At 43.9% G+C, this 16,820-nt stretch overlaps 1 protein-coding gene across 2 annotated transcripts; it reads left to right on the plus strand.

Moving 5' to 3' along the window:
- The first annotated feature begins 2,261 nt into the window (after positions 1-2,261).
- LOC118081064 (killer cell lectin-like receptor subfamily B member 1B allele A) lies at positions 2,262-16,776 on the plus strand. Of its 2 annotated transcripts, XM_035107204.3 has the most exons (6): positions 2,262-2,444; positions 6,934-7,023; positions 9,210-9,317; positions 11,206-11,360; positions 13,353-13,462; positions 15,685-16,776. In XM_035107204.3, the coding sequence occupies exons 1-6, from the start codon at positions 2,360-2,362 to the stop codon at positions 15,827-15,829; spliced, it is 693 nt and encodes a 230-aa protein (XP_034963095.3). In that variant the 5' UTR covers positions 2,262-2,359; the 3' UTR covers positions 15,830-16,776. The 2 variants fall into 2 exon arrangements, 1 of the variants encoding a protein (XP_034963095.3); XR_015948481.1 differs by lacking the exons at positions 2,262-2,444; positions 6,934-7,023; positions 9,210-9,317; positions 11,206-11,360; positions 13,353-13,462 and adding an exon at positions 13,477-14,206 and having other exon boundaries at positions 15,685-15,822.
- Positions 16,777-16,820: the final 44 nt, after the last annotated feature.

Below are 16,820 nucleotides of genomic sequence, written 5' to 3' on the forward strand. Positions count from 1 at the left end.
GGAGGGGTATTACTCAGAAGGGTGGTGGGAATGGGTGATTGGCTGATAGGTGCGGTAAACCTGTTCACGACTTAACAACTGCAATTGGTCTTACAGGAAAAAGCAAGGGGTGAGATGGCTAAAGATAGTTTTATCAGGTATAATGAGATAAGAATCCAATGTGTTTATTCAGACCAGGTCTCTCCATGGTTTTACGTTTGGTAGTAAGCTGCAGTTCAGCAACTTCTCTTTCCAGTCTATTTCTGAAATTCATTTGTAATAAGACAGGTACTTTGAGATTTTGTATAGAATGTCCTGAGAGACTGAAGGGTCTGGTGACTTCTGTTTCAGTGTATCTGAAGAAGTGTGCACACGAAAGCTCATGCCAATGACAAACTTAGTTGGTCTCTAAGGTGGTACTGGAAGGGAAAAAAAAGTTTTATCATGTCTTGGAGACACTGACTGAGTACATGTTCAGAGTCCAGCACAGATAAAACGCAGACGGAGCCAGGCTGAGGTTGTGTACTAAAAGCTATTTTATTAAGTGTAAGGCAGAACAAAAGGAAAAGATGCCTCCTCTCGCTGAGAGAAGTCTGAAGGGGGGTGGGGGAACGGAAACAGAATACAGCAAACATCCACTCCAGCAAAGATTGTTGTAATCACGGGAGCGTGATTACAACAATCTTTGCTGGAGTGGATAACACAGGCATGTGATCTGCACAGTGAGAGGAATAGAAACCACCTGGCCAAGAGCAGGGATAGAGCAAAGGAAGATTTGGATCAGTGCTCCTGGCAGTGGACAACTGGACACACCCCAGAGAAGGAGAAGACCTGGGAGGTACTAGAGATTGGCAGCTTGGAGGATGAGGAAAAGGAGGAAACAAGCTGGTGCCCCAGCACAGAGCAAAGACAGGTGTCAGACTTAGCAGCAGTGTTTCTGCTAAGTGTTTCTGCTAACCTCCCATTCCCAGGGCATGGCGTTTGAGCCACATAACAGAGCAGAGAGTCAGGCAGAGACAGAGAGGGTTCCTTGGGGCTCATCGCAGACAGAGGAAGGGGCCCAACACACAGGGTTAGATAGTGAAGGGGGAGGTGCACGACAGTCTGAGCAACTGCTTGCTATAGTGGAGTATATCTCTGGAGCCTCTGTGTTGTCTGTTCCGATTCCTCAGTAAATTGACTAACTGCAAGTTAGCTGGTGTTGCTTTGTCTCTCTCCAATCTGCGAACAACTGCTACATGTCAGCTCCCTTGACAACACCATGCTCTAGGCCAGGCATCCCCAAGCTGCGGCCCTCCAGATGTTTTGGCCTACAACTCCCATGATCCCTAGCTAACAGGACCAGTGGTCAGGGATGATGGGAATTGTAGTCCAAAACATCTGGAGGGCCGCAAGTTTGGGAATGCCTCCTCTAGGCAGCTCACAACATATACAGAAGTAGTCATAAACAATCAACAAAACACCACAGAGCACACAACCAAATTGAACAATTTCAACATAAATCCTAAGACGCAAAATAAAGATACAAAACATTGATATAAATGTAATATATTTAATATAAAAATTAATATAAATAACAACAACCCCACCATCAACAACCCCCCCAAACTGTACCCCAGACCAAGGGTCTGTTCCGTAGCCTCAGCTTTTTGTAGCTGGAGTCAGTCCATGCCCTGACAAAGGTGGATCTAAAGGAATACAACTGGTTTGCTCGCATCAGACACAGAGCTTCTGGGGAACCATCCAACGGAAGATGAGAGGTTTTTAATGTTTTATTTTTTAAAAAAATATATTCTGTTGGGAGCTGCCCAGTTTGGCTGGGGAAACCCAGTTGGATGAGGGGTATATATGGATGTATGGATGTATAAATAAAATAAAATAAAATAAAATAATTACTAACCAGGCATGAACTTTTACCATGTAAATTTCTTTTTAAGTGCATGTTAAACTGGTTGATTTCCCCCCCCCCCCATATTTCAGCAATTTGATTTATCTCTGCTGATTTCAGTTTCTTTTCTTATTGCTATTTTTAATGAATACTTTACAGCAGAACCACTTAAAGATTTTTTAAAAAATAAGCGGTGTGTGAATCTTGCTTAATAAATAAAATAAGAGGCAGACATCTATTTTGATGAGAAAGAAAAAGGAACCATCTGGATTATTGTTAGCCTCACCTTTCTGCATCAGGAAGCTCTGCTTCAGTTTTTCGAAGACCAGAAAACCTAACCTGACTTCAACTACATTGGTTAGAGCAGCAGCGCTTCCTTCAACGAATTACATTGGTTGGCCGGCTTGACTAATATACAGTACACACTTCCCTTGCAGCAGCTAGTTGTCCCATATCACACACAAACTCTCAGCCTTCTTTGCTTCTTGTGGAATGACCGATGGATCTATCTACGTTGACCTTGCTCTCCCTTCAGCCCCAACCTCTGCCAGGCTGCTTCACCCCTCGCAAGGATCAAGTAAGTTTTAATGTTGGGGAGCGGGGAAAGGATGTTTTTTCACAAGGCTCCAAGCTGTTACTTATAGCACGGAGAACAGCAGGTCTGCAGGGGCCGAAATATTTTTAGAGCAAATGTAGCCACAGAAGTAGGATGTGGCCTTTTGTGTGAGCATGTAGTTAGTCAAAATAACTAAGTACAGTCATACCTTGGGTTAAGTACGCTTCAGGTTGAGTACTTTCAAGTTAAGTACTCTGGGAACCCGTCTGGAATGGATTAATCCACTATCCATTACTTTCAATGGGAAAGTTCAGGTTAAGTACGCTTCAGGTTAAGTCGGACTTCTAGAAGCAATTAAGTACTTAACCTGAGGTACCACTGTATAGAGGGTTGCTATAAAGATGGGCACTTCAGGAATATTTCAAATAAAAGGGAAGCCAAAACGGATTTCAGAGAAACAAAAGCAGTGCTCATTTTGCTAGTATCTAAGCCAGTTTCCCCCAATTTAATCCCCATTCAGATATACATAGAATTGTAGAGAGGTAAGGGACACCAAGGATCATCTAGTCCAACCCCCTGCAATGCAGGCATCTCTACTAAAGCATCCATGACAAGTGGCCACCTAACCTCTGCTCAAACTCTTCCCAGGAAAGAGAGTCCACACCTTCCTAGGGAGTTTGTTCCACTGTCAAACAGCTCTTGCTGTCAGAAAGTTCTTTGTGATGTTTAGCTGGAATCTCCTTTCTTGTAACTTCAAGCCACTGGTTCAGGTCCTACCCTCTGGAACAGCTTAAAACAAGCTTGCTCCATTTTCCATGTGATAGACCGTTAGATATTTGAAGATGGGCTATCATATCTCCCCACTGGAAGGATGGATCCTGAAGCTGAGGCTCCAATACTCTGGCCACCTCATGAGAAGAGAAGACTCCCTGGAAAAGACCCTGATGTTGGGAAAGATTGAGGGCACAAGGAGAAGGGGACGACAGAGGACGAGATGGTTGACAGTGTTCTCGAAGCCACTAACATGAGTCTGACCAAACTGCGGGAGGCATAGCTGCCAAGTTATCCCTTTTTTAAAGGGATTTTCCCTTATGCTGAATACCGGTAGGCTTCCTCACGAGAAAAGGGAAAACTTGGCAGCTATGGCGGGAGGCAGTGGAAGACAGGAGTGCTGGCGTGCTATGGTCCATGGAGTAACGAAGAGTCGGACACAACTAAACGACTAAGCAACACAACAATCATATCTCCTCTCAGTCTCCTCTTTTCAGGTTAAACATAACCCAGCTCCTTCAATCGTTCCTCGTAAGGTTTGGTTTCCAGACCCCTGATCATCTTGGCTGCCCTCCTCCCCACACATTCTAGCTCAGGCATCCCCAAACTTCGGCCCTCCAGATGTTTTGGACTACAATTCCCATAATCCCTGACCACTGGTCCTGTTAGCTAGGGATCATGGGAGTTGTAGGCCAAAACATCTGGAGGGCCGCAGTTTGGGGATGCCTGTTCTAGCTTGTCAATATCCTCCTTAAATATTGTTGGACTACAGTTCCCATCAGCCCTAGTCAGCATGGTCAATAAGCAGGAATGAAGAAAACTAATCTAGAAACATCCGAAAGGCTCCAGGTTCCCTACTGCTAGCCTGCCCAGTTCCTATATTTTATTTATTCTAAAAACTTATATCCTGCTTATCTGCCTATCTGCCTAACAGAAGACCCTCAAAACACATACAAACATTAATAAGCAAATATATGATAATAAAAGAGCAGGGGGAAGTGATAAGCCTGCTTGAGGGAAGGAAAGCAATGCAGGCCATCTAGTTCCTAATATTGGTGGGCATAAGAACATCAGAACTAGGGATGGGGAGAAATTCAGTTCAGTTTGCATTTGGAGGCAAGCTTGCCCGATCTACACTTTCAGAAACTGTATGTGATGAGGAACAAAGCCACCCTTCAAATTTTCTGAATTTTGCAATGCAGTCCTGCAGCTGAGGAATGTGTAGTAATGGGCATATGTTAGGGTAAAGAGTTCATATAAATGGCATAACATGCGTTGCATTAGAAAAAAATGCTAGGCAAAATGTACATTTTTTGAAATGGAATACAGAAATGTGCCTATTAGGGGCGGAAATCAGACTAAGATGCTGAAGAATTCACAATTTGCTTAATTGCACAACTACAATTCATTTGTCATAAACAATAAATAAAGCAAAAAAATTCCTTCCAGCAGCACCTTAAAGACCAACTAAGTTTTTTTATTTTGGTATGAGCTTTCGTGTGCATGCACACTTCTTCAGATCACCATACATTTTTGTACATTAAAGCATCATACATTTCTGTACACAAGTAACGTGTGCAAAAATGTATGTACTGGGGTAAAGTGTGCATTAAAATGCACATATTTGTGATAATAACAAGGCATTATATTAGGGGAAATGGTTTTGCAAATATGTGTATATTTTGCAAAATCATGCATTTTAGGAGAAAGTCATATTGAAATGCTGATTGTTTTTCACCAGGGCTCTTAACAGATATGGAAATGTGAACTGTGGACTGGAAAAATGGAAAACTGTGAAACCTAAATGGACAAATTTGCCCACCCCTAGTTATATGCACCCCCCCCCCCCCCGTGGAATAAATGCAGGGGGGGGAGGGTTAAAACTCTGTGCCCTCCCCTGGATGATAAGCTCCCATTTGCAGGCACTGTGGTTGCATTGTATAAATGCAAACCCTCTAAAGAAAGAATCACATGTAACCTAAGCAACCTACAGTTCCAGAGATCAGCGTGTGAAAGGAAGGACATGGTGAGACCTTGCTAAATGAAACCTCCTTTCTATGTATCTGGCCCTGCAGAACTGCGCAGAATTGCTTCTTCTTTGAGCATATTCAGTGCTTTCCCCCTAGAAAAATAGGTGCTGATACTTATGATGAACTTGTTACAGTAAATGTCACACTTTCTATAACCAAAAAAGGACTCTTTCTATAACCAAAAAGTACTCACCATGAAGTTGTTACAGTAAGTGCCACACTTTTCAACAACAACAACATCAACAACAGGTTCCAGAACTGTGTACCCTTCAGTATCCCATAAAAAAGCACTACCTAACCCTAAAGGTATAGGTACCACTGACCGTTGCGACACTCATCTCGCTTTAATGGCCGAGGGAGCTGGCGTACAGCTTCCGGGTCATGTGGCCAGCATGATTAAGCCACTTCTGGCGAAACCAAAGCAGCACACAGAAATGCCATTTACCTTCCCACCGGAGCGGTACCTATTTATCTACTTGCACTTTGACGTGCTTTCAAACTGCTAGGTGGGCAGAACCTGGGACCAAACAACGGGAGCTCACCCCGTCGCGGGGATTTGAACCGCCAACCTTCTGATCAGCAAGCCCTAGGCTCTGTGTTTTAGACCACAGCGCCACCCGTGTCCAATGCTAATCCTAATCCTAAAGCCAACCCTACTCCTAACCCTTAACACAACCCTAACCCTACTTCCAACCCTAACTCTAAAACTAACACTGACCCTAAAAACCCTAGCCTCAACTCAACCCCTATTCTTACCTCCTACCCCTAGAATCAACCCTAATCCTAACATTAAACCAACCCCAACCCTACCTCCAATACTAATACTAACCCCAACCCTAACCCTACCTCATATCTTAATCCTAACACTATCTGTAACCCTAACCCTTGACCCTTGTCAACACATTTTAATCGATTAGTAAAAGCTCAAAGGACCTGTCCAAAACTTTGTAAAGAACAAAAAATAGCTACAGTGGTACCTCTACTTACAAATTTAATGCGTTCCGAACATTCGTAAGTCGAAAAAAATTGTAAGTCGAATCCTATAGGAATGCATTGGCAGAAAAAAATTCGTAAGAACCCTATCTAAATTCGTAAGTAGAAAAATCCTATCTAAACCGCATCCAAGATGGCAGATGCAGCTCCGTTCGTAAGTAGAAACATTCGTAAGTAGAGTTATTCGTAAGTAGAGGTACCACTGTATATTTCTGCTTCTGAATACAATTATTCAAGCATAGATGGCTTGAATAATTGTATTCAGAAGCAGAAATATACCGTAGATGACTTAAATAACACCAGCCGTTTCCCTCCCTCCCTCCCTCCCTCCCTCCCTCCCTCCCTCCCTCCCTCTACCCATCTTGCATTTTTCAAATCCAGACTGATGAAGAATTCTGTAGAACTTGAAGGCTTATAGCATTTTGCTTTGCCAAATAAAGGTATTTCCTTGATATGGATATGGCGATAAAAAACTATTAATTTCAGAAGTGTTTTCTCATGTGGCAAATTGTGGAAAGCCCCAGGGACACATTTCAGCCAAGCAAAAGCACTCTAGGAGCGTTGAGCAGGGCTGGAGAGGTTTGAGCCTGGGAAGAGGGGGAGAATCACAAGGGGAAGGCTCATAGAGAAGCCTGGGGGGGCAGATTTGGGCTTCAGGGCTGAGGTTCTGTACCCTTGTGTTGGGGAACCTAGTATTAATAAAGTCAAATTTACAGGTGCCTCACCAAATTCTCAGGGGCGGCAGACTGCTCTCTGGATTGGATGGGCTGGAAATGTCATCCTCGGGGTCACTGTGATAGCCCTGAGTAAGTACAGATCACTTTTATTTATTTATTTCCATTTATAGGTTGCTTCTTGTGAAGTGACTTAACAATAGAACCGCCAACCATTTAAAACAACAACAACAATGGCAGAGATTTCAAATATGAAACCATTAGAGACAAATTAAAAAAAACCATTTCAAATCCAACACAGATACAGGCTGCAATGAATATCTACGCTCAGAAGGGTTGTTGAAATAGGAAGGTCTTTGTTAATAGCCAAAACATAATTTTGGCAGCAGTCCCTGGGGGCAAGGGTGGCCTGTTCCATTTTGCCTCAGAGGTGAAACGCGGAATGTGCCACCCGCTGCCAAACCCAAAAATTGTACAAAAAGGAACAGGTCGGGGTATTTTCATACTTTAGAATATGTTTGTTTATAAAGCCAATAGAGTATTTGGTACAAACATTCTTTTTCAAAATTACTATTGTCCCTTTCACACAGTTTGTTGGTTAACTTTGCTAACTCTGCATAGTTCATCGATTTTTCTTGCCATTGTTCTTTTGATGGTACTTCTCCGTTCTTCCAATTTTGTGCTGTTAAGATTCTTGCTGCTGTTGTAGCATACATAAATAATGTCCATTTTTCTTTCAGCAACTCTTGTCCTAAAATACCTAACAAAAAGGCTTCTGGTTTTTTTTTAAAAAAACAAATGTTATTTTAAACATTTTTTTCAGTTCATTGTGTATCATTTCCCATTTAAAAAATAATAATATTGCAATCCCACCACATGTGATAAAATGTACTTCCCCCTTCTTTACACCTCCAACAGTTCTTTTGTTCTGTTTTATACATTTTTGCTGGTTTTACTGGTGTAATATACCACCTATACATCATTTTCATGTAATTCTCTTTCAACAATATACAATTCGTAAATTTCAAATTCACTTTCCAAAGCCATATCCAATCCTCAAATTGTATATTATGACCTAAATCCTGTGCCGTAGTTTTTGAACACCTCCGTAGTCAAACGTTTCGGAACCCGAATGCTGAAGGAAATGGTGTGGTTTTCGAATGCGCCCCAGAAGTCGAACAGGAAACATGGCTTCCGCTTTGAGTTTTCTGTCTTGAGGCTTCCATTTTGAGGCTTCTGCTTTCAGTTTTCGAATGTTTCTGAACTTGAATGGATTTCCGGAACGGATTGTATTCGAAAACCGGGGTAGCTGTAACTGGTTCACGTTGCAATAAACTAACAAGGGGAAAAAATATTAAAATAAAATGACATTGAAGACAAATTCTTTGCTTTGTTTCCTGTTTATTGCTATGTGAACTAATAATAATAATGATAATAATAGTATTTTTTTTATTTATACCCCACCCTCCCCAGCCAGGTGTCACAGTGTAGTAGCAGTACCAGCTTGGCCCCACAACTGTGGGCAGGGGCATAGCTAGCTGCTCTGGCACCCAGTGTGGCGGGGGCGGGGCAATCCACCCACAGGGGCATGGCAATCCACCCGGGGGGGGGGAGGCACTTACCACAGGGCCTGGCCTTCCCCGCACTGCCCAAAACAAATCGCACCCCCTGCATGGCGGGGCAGGGCAATCCGTGCACGGGGGCTCCACAGCGATCCGTTTCGGGCAGCGTGGGGCAGGGCAGACCCCTGCAGTTTGCCAATTTGTCACCCACCCCTCAAGGGTGACACACGGGGCGGACCACACACCCCACACCCCCTTCCTACACTCCTGACTGTGGGTGTCTGGGGCCGTAGGTGCCATGCAGCGTGCATGGCCTCGGCACCAAAATTTATGGGTGCCCGGCTCCTTCATGGAGAATTTTGTGGGTGCCCAGGGCCTTAGGGAGTTGGCACCTATGCAGTGTAGTGAGCGCATTTGTTCTTGAGTGGCTCAATATCCGGCCATTTAAGTTCTTGTCAAAAATTAGATTGCCTGGTTTTCACAGCCTAAAGATTTGTCTTGGACAAATTTTTGAAAATTACAGGCAGTCTTTCCGAACCTGAGCTGTTACCTTAAAGGAGATACTGTGATATTCTCTTTAATTAAAAACAACAACAAACACGTTTTATTTCAATGACGAAGGGGAAATCCATGTGGAACGCTGGATTCCAGAAAGGAAGAGCAATACAATTAGATACCATAACAAAAAACAACTGAATGGTCTTTGAATTTCTTCACAGTTTGTTGATCACTTAAAATAAACATCCTTATTTGAAGGTTTTCAGACAAGGACCCTTATGAGTGATCTCGAGAAATCCCGTGTCGGTCAGAACATGACTTCGCTGCAGCAATTTTTCTGTAAGCCGCTTGAAAACAGCTCAGCAGGTAAATGGAGTGTTGTTTCTCAATAAGGCTCAAGGAACACATATCATAAAAATGGGGGCTTCTGCCTTTTGGGACTGGTAGGGGTGGAAGGAGGAAAGAGCACAGAGAGAGGGAGCCACAAAGAGAGGCTGAGCCAACTGAATGTAGTTTTGTCCCTATCCTCTTCCCTGCTGAGATCTTGAAAGGCATCACTGAGACTAAGAAGAGGGAAACAGTGTCAACCCCTGGACGGACTGTAAATAGGCAGGTGGAAGAAGTCTGAGGGCAGACTGAGGTTTTAGTCCCCCATTCACACTGCATAACCATTTCTTTAAGCTTCATAACCATTTCTTGATGACAAAGCTCCAGACAGGGTTTTCATAAACCTGGGGTCAGCAACCTTTTTCAGTCCACCGTCCCTCAGACCATGTGGGGGGCTGGGCTATATATTTTTTTGGGGGGGGGGAATGAACTAATTCCCATGCCCCACAGATGCATTTCAAATAAAAGCACACATTCTACTCATGTAAAAACACACTGATTCCCGGACCGTCCGCGGGCCGGATTGAGAAGGTGATTGGGCCGCATCTGGCCCCCAGGCCTTAGGTTGCCTACCCCTGGCATAAACTTTAGATTTCACTTAAATTGTATCTAGTGGTAATCGAAACCCCGCAAACAACCCGGAAAATAAATGAACCTGTCAGTTTGCATTTCTTAGTACAGAAAGTATTGATCTGATGTGTAGAGATCTTTCCTATTCTAATTAATTCAAGAGGGTTATGGGAGCTTCTCTCTGTGAAAGAAACAAGCAGAAGGTTCATGATGTTTGGGTTATTCCTTCAGAGAAGCTGAGTACAGCTGGCTTAAACTGGTTCTGTTACCTTTTTCTGTCAATGTCATGCTGCCTATCATAGTAAGGCCAGAAGGAGCCTGAGTTTCAAATTCTCTTTCTCTTTTCCTTCTGGTGTGGTATTCTGTACATAGTATGCTATAGTGTTAAGGTTTAGTCTTATTATACGTTATTGTAAGTTATTGTACGTTTAAGTTAAGTCTGCTATCACTGGATTTCTTATGGACAGGGCCAATTCTGAATGTATTGGATTTGTGACCATTATGCTCATTTGCCTCCAGTAGCAGTAAAGCTCTGCTGGATAGAATATAATTGCCTCTGGTCTATTTTTTTGGAATCCTGCAACGTGTTTAAGTTTTTACTCTGAAAACTAAACATCAGGGTTCTGTCCTGGATCAATATTGAGCAGAATTCCATGACAAAACCAATCCTAAACAGTTAGGTCCAGTCGCGGACGACTCTGGGGTTGCGGTGCTCATCTCGCTCTAGAGGCCGAGGGAGCCGGCATTTGTCTGCAGACAGCTTCCGGGTCATGTGGCCAGCATGACTAAGCCACTTCTGGTGAACCAGAGCAGCACATGAGAATGCCATTTACCTTCCCGCTGTAGCGGTACCTATTTATCTACTTGCACTTTTGACGTGCTTTCAAACTGCTAGGTGGGCAGAAGCTGGGACCAAAGAACGGGAGCTCACCCCGTTGCGGGGATTCAAACAGCCGACCTTCCGATCAGCAATCCCTAGGCTCTGTGGTTTAGACCACAGTGCCACCCGCGTCCCTGAACCAATCCTAGAGTAACCTAATTTTATTGTAATTTATAGCCCACCTTTTTCCTGAATACATGGTGTCCTCAGATCTCTCCCTTGGCATCTGTCAAAATGCACTGCAGCTCCCATTTAATACTTTGTTGTGTGTGAAGGAGAAAAGTGGATTAGTGAGGATGCAAACAAAGGGTTGTGTAAATGTGTAGGCTTGCTCCTGTCAGTTACAAACCATGGTTTGTCATTGTATCTGGTGCAAACCTGCAATTTTTTATGCTTCCACCCCCGCCCTGCTCCCAGAGAGCTCTAACTGCACAGTCTGCCCTGAGAACTGGTTCCGTTTCAAAAGCAAGTGCTACTGGTTCTCCAGTGTAACACGAAACTGGAACAAGAGCAAAGACGACTGCAGAGCAAAAGATTCTCAATTGTTGGTGATACAGAATCAAGAAGAAGTGGTAAGTAAATACAGTAAGAAGAAGAAGAAGAGTTTGGATTTGATATCCCGTTTTATCACTACCCTAAGGAGTCTCAAAGTGGCTAACATTCTCCTTTCCCTTCCTCCCCCACAACAAACACTCTGTGAGATGAGTGGGGCAGAGAAACTTCAGGTCCAAGGTCACTCAGCAGCTGCATGTGGAGTAGAGATGCGAACCCGGTTCCCCAGATTAGGAGTCTACCGCTCTTAACCACTACACCACACTGGCTCTTTATATCCACATCCCTTATAGATGGGGAGGGAGAGCCACTGCCAAGATGAGTAATTCAAATTCAAACCTTTATTGCGTTAGGATACAGCCATAGCAAAATAAAAACAATACAAGATGAGTAGAATTACATCTTTTATATATTTATTGTTGCATTTATAGTCCACACTTTCGAAATCCAAAGATAAATGAATGGGGGTGAAGGTATTCCGCTGTGTTTCAATCGCATCATATTATCTAACACAACATACATAATGCTTCTAACACAGGGGTCGGCAAGGTTTACCTCGCCTGGGCCGGTTCACTCCAGCGGTGATTCCTCTGTGGGCTGGGTCGCGCGCGCGCATGAGTGTGCATGCCCATCATTTCCAGTGTCTGCGCAGACACAATTTCCGGCACCACAGAAGTGAGTCCCTGCACTGCGCTGGTTTAGTACAGCACACAGGGACTCGCCAAGCGGGCAACTCGGTTCAGGGGCAGCTCGTGGGCCAGTTAAATGACCCCTGTGGGCCGCTTGTGGCCCATGGGCCTTAGGTTGCCAACCCCTGATCTAACATGTGACTCTGTAGTGTAGTGGACTGGCCAAATAATTTTAGGATATGCTAGGAATCTACCACAAGGGAACCTTTCATTCCCTTATAATGGGACTGTGATTGATTATACTTACAGCCAAACTAAAAATTATGTTCAGTCCCGTGCAGTTTCATTTTAAAAATACAAATATGGAGCCTTGGGAAAGATTAGGGGGCCACTGAAATAGCTTATTTAACCTTTTTGTTGGTTCCTCAGCTTCTATTGCAGGCTGCTAGGAAATCTGCATTACGCATTCAAGCAGTAAATATCCTTTAAAATTCACAGTTCTATGAATTTTGAAGTGGAATTGCTCCTTTCAGTTTTCCATATTTCTTTTCTTTCCTTTCTTTCTTTCCTTCCTTTGTGTTTTAAAAAAAACATAGTTCCCATGAAAATTCAACAGCATACTTATGCAAACTTGTATACACAACTTTGTATGCTAATTTGCCTAATATACACATGGTTGGAAAGCAATTTTTCCACTCCACAAGTTATAGGGAGCCCCAGCTGGTGAAATGTCTAGGGCTCAGCTACATTAGTTAAAACCCAAACAAAACCCGCAACACATTATAAATGTGTCTAATCCTACAACACCAGATGCCACTGTAGAGCTAAAATCACATCTGAATGATATTTTCAATAGTGAGTTTTGCAAAAAAAAAATTTACAGATCGTTTGGAGAGCGTTTTTTTTTATTAAAAAAGTAGCTGTGTAGATCTAGCCCTAGATGAATTACACAGGTGTGCAAGTTTGGCAGCAGGTCAAGAAGGCTAGGACACACCACTCAGTACTTATTCACATTGTGCATAGCCAGGCCAATGAACTTACTTCCACAGAAGGCAACGCGGCCATCAGCCTGGATGGTTTTAAATGTGGACTAGACAAATTCATGGAGGATAAGGATTTCAGTGGCTGCTAGCCTCCATAGTCAGAGGCAGTGTGCTTCTGAAAACTGGTTCCTGAGAACCTCATAGCTGAACAAAGTGTGTTTTGCTCATGTCCTTCTTGTGGGATTCCCGCAAGAATATGGCTGCCAACCGTGAGAACAGAATGCTAGACGAGATGGGCCACTGCTGGATGAGATGGGCCATTGTCCTAATCTAGTAGGATTTACTTGTCAGAGAGGGAAAAGCTAGATATTATAGTCACGACTAATTGCATTGTTTACAGGCCTTTATACTGAGTAATAGCCAATCTCCACTGCTGTGGATTGGATTACAAGCCACACCTCCTGACTGGAATTGGACCTGGGTGGACGGCTCCCCGTTAGATGACAAACTGTGAGTATCTCATCATACTCTGCAGAGCAGGGGTGGGGAGGGCCAGGTCGCCGTCTCCCCAAACCCTCTGGCCAGTCATATGCCATGCTAAACGCACCAGGTTATTGACACCTGTCAAAATGCACCCTTTTAGTGTACCCTAAAGTCCCAATGTGGGTTACAACATTAAAACACAGTTGAAAACAACTCATGACCACAGAAATAAGGTGGGTCCTGAAAACATACCCTTGGAATGTCAGAAGCCAAGGTTGAGGTGACTCTTCAGCATGTGAGGAGTAGGAAGTACCCACTAAGGGGTTAAACTGTGCTGTGAGTCACCTGATCACTGGGAGGTCCCATATACAGGAATCTGTTCTTTGTTCTGTCTGTGTGAAAGTTAGTTTCGATATCGCTTGGAAGAGACAGAGCCATGCCGGCTAACTCTCCGGGGTCAGTCTGTATTTAATCTGTAAATAAAGTTCAGTAGAGTAGAAATAAACTGTTCTCTGTGGACTTTATTCGTGAGCTACTTCCAGAAAGCCACACAAGCTTCTGCTGTGCAACAGGAGGAACTCTGCATTTTGCCAAGAGCACACTGACTGAGCTTCGTGGGAGCGTGCTGGACCTTGGCAAAGTCCTAATGAGCCATAAAACACTCATTAGAGCAATAAAACTTCACACAGCATCCACCAGAAGCTGTATATATAATGAAAGATGCCAAATGCACCTCTGAGCTACCTGGTGCTCCCTCGTGAAGCTCACTAGGTAATCTTGCACCAGTCTCAGCAAAGTCTCTTTGGCCTGTGGCCTTTTAGAAATCGGTGGGATGGTGTGTGTTTTTTAAAAAATATATTTCTTTTTTTCTGTTGGTTTTAATGTAACTTAGTGGGGTGTTTTGCTTGTTTGTTTGGCTGTAAATTGCTTTGGGTAGCCCTGGGCAAAATAAAGCCAACTCACCAATTTAATATATAGTAAATAAATGCCTCACAAGGTTATTGTGGAAATAAGTGAAACAATTTTGCACTGCCTTGAATTCCTTTGCAAAGGGGCAGAAAGAAGGGGGTGTATGTCCACACCCTTCGAAGAAGAAGAGAAGAGTTTGGATTTGATATCCCACTTTATCACTACCTGAAGGAGTCTCAAAGCGGCTCACAATCTCCTTTCCCCTCCTCCCCCACAACAAACACCCTGTGAGGTGGGTGGGGCTGAGAGACTTCAAAGAAGTGTGACTAGCCCAAGGTCACCCAGTAGCTGCATGTGGAGGAGCGGAGACACGAACCCGGTTCCCCAGATTACAAGTCTACCGCTCTTAACCACTACACCACACTGGCTCTTCGAAGAGAAATGCCTGCAAGTTCTCCCCCTGTGGTGCAAGCTTGTCTCACACCTAACATCGCAGCCTGCTTTCAAAATGCATATAGTGCATGGTCAAACGATGGATCATGCATCAGTCTTGCGACTTATTTCAGTGAAAAAGATTAAAGCATAAGCCTAACTCCCCCACCAAATCTAATGGGATTAAGAGTATTTAGCTTTGTTGCAATTGTGCTATTTGACATTTACAGTATTTTTCTTTCCAGGCAGTGTACTCCTCCTAGAGCAATGCAGTGTATATCTCTTGTGACAGTTTACAACAGGCACCCCCAAAGTCGGCCCTCCAGATGTTTTGGGACTGCAATTCCCATCATCCCTGACCACTGGTCCTGTTAGGTAGAGATGGTGGGAGTTGTAGTCCCAAAACAGCTGGAGGGCAGAGTTTGGGGGTGCCTGGTTTACAACCACCACAACATTCATATACGGGTACCTCATGTAGAGGCAAAGGGGTAGCACTCCTTTCTCTTAATGTGTGCATTGTGAAGATCCTATAAAGCAGAGATGGGGAACTTGTGGGTCATCAGATGCAGCCAGTCTCCAAATGCCCTCTGCCTGAGCCAGCATAGCCAAGGACTGGGGGATGATGGGAGTTGTAGCACAACAACATTCAGAGGGTCACAGTTTCCCTATCTCTCCTAGTGAGGTTGACTGGGAGTGTGTGTGCGCGCGGGGGGGACCTTAGTTAAACAGCAGGAAGTTCTTGCAGCCCAGGAAAGCTCACTGGAGAAATATTTGAGAACCACTAGCCTTGATTCCACATGATAGGATCGCACCTAAATGGGCAAGCCCCTCTTTCGCAAAGAATGGCCAAGTAGGTGAATGTGTTCACCCTTTGACAAATGCTGTTGGCTTTCTCCTTCCTTTTGCAGGTTGAAAGACCTAGCTCCAGCTCAACAAAACCCCTGCGGGAGACTTAATGATAACAAAACTATTTCTGAGACATGTACTACTGTATCCAAATGGGTCTGCGAAAAGGAAGCTCTTCAAATACCTACAAGGACCAGAGGCCATTGAGTACCCCTGCTTCTTGCCCTCTCTGCCTGACCAATTTATTTTGATCCAATCAGCTGAGTAGTATTGCCAGGTTTCGGGGAATTGGTTTCTTCCCCTGTGGCAGTAAACAAAAGATCAAATGAAAGGAACATCTTACCAGTTAGAATTTTTAATAACCCCAGCGAGAGACAACAGAACACATCTCTCTAGAATGGTGGTGCTCCCAATTAAGGCTTACTCCCCTTCTGTCCCTATTAATCTATGTCACTCCTAAATCTTGTAACTTGAGCTCATACCCTCTGTGCTTTGTTCTGCCACTTTCTCAGCTCTCCTTGACCTTGAGGAGAGTGGATGGATGCTTTCCAGAGAGAGTGAATCTGTTAACCCTCTCTCTTCCAGTGTTTCTTCTCCTAGCTGTTCCCCATCCAGTACCTGTTTCTCCGAAAATAAGCCATACCCCGAAAATAAGCCATAGTGATAGGCAGTTTAACCTTGTAGGTTAAACTGTACCATACTTAATAAAAAAAATAAGACATCCCCTGAAAATAAGCCACTATGTTTTCTTTTGTTTTGAGGAAAAAATAAATATAAGACAGTGTCTTATTTTTGGAGAAACACGGTATTTCCCAGCTTCTGCCTTCTGAACTATGCCCCTCTGCAAACCACTGTTCCAAGTCTATACCGTCCTCCTGCTCCTGGGAAGATTCCGGAGCAGGAGCAGTGGGAGGGGGAGCTCCCACCATTCCTCCTCAGTGCAGCCCTCCTCAGGAGGGTCCCTGACAAGTTTTGATGTTGCCAGGCCGAAATAATATGAGCTCCTACGATGACAGGGGGTGGTGTGGTGTGGTTCGGCTGCCTTGGCCTTCGGCTAGAGCTCTAAGTTCTGTGGGGAAGCAGGGAGCCTTCAGAAATTGAATTCTTAAAAGTATTATTGATAATAAAAAGAACTGAAGTTCTATGACCCACAAGCATTTTTTATTCTGTCTACTCACAAGGGGCTCTGGATTTCTAG

The sequence above is a fragment of the Zootoca vivipara genome, chromosome 2 (genome assembly GCF_965207765.1).
Source record: "Zootoca vivipara chromosome 2, rZooViv2.hap1.1, whole genome shotgun sequence".
NCBI classification, from domain to species: Eukaryota; Metazoa; Chordata; class Lepidosauria; order Squamata; family Lacertidae; genus Zootoca; species Zootoca vivipara.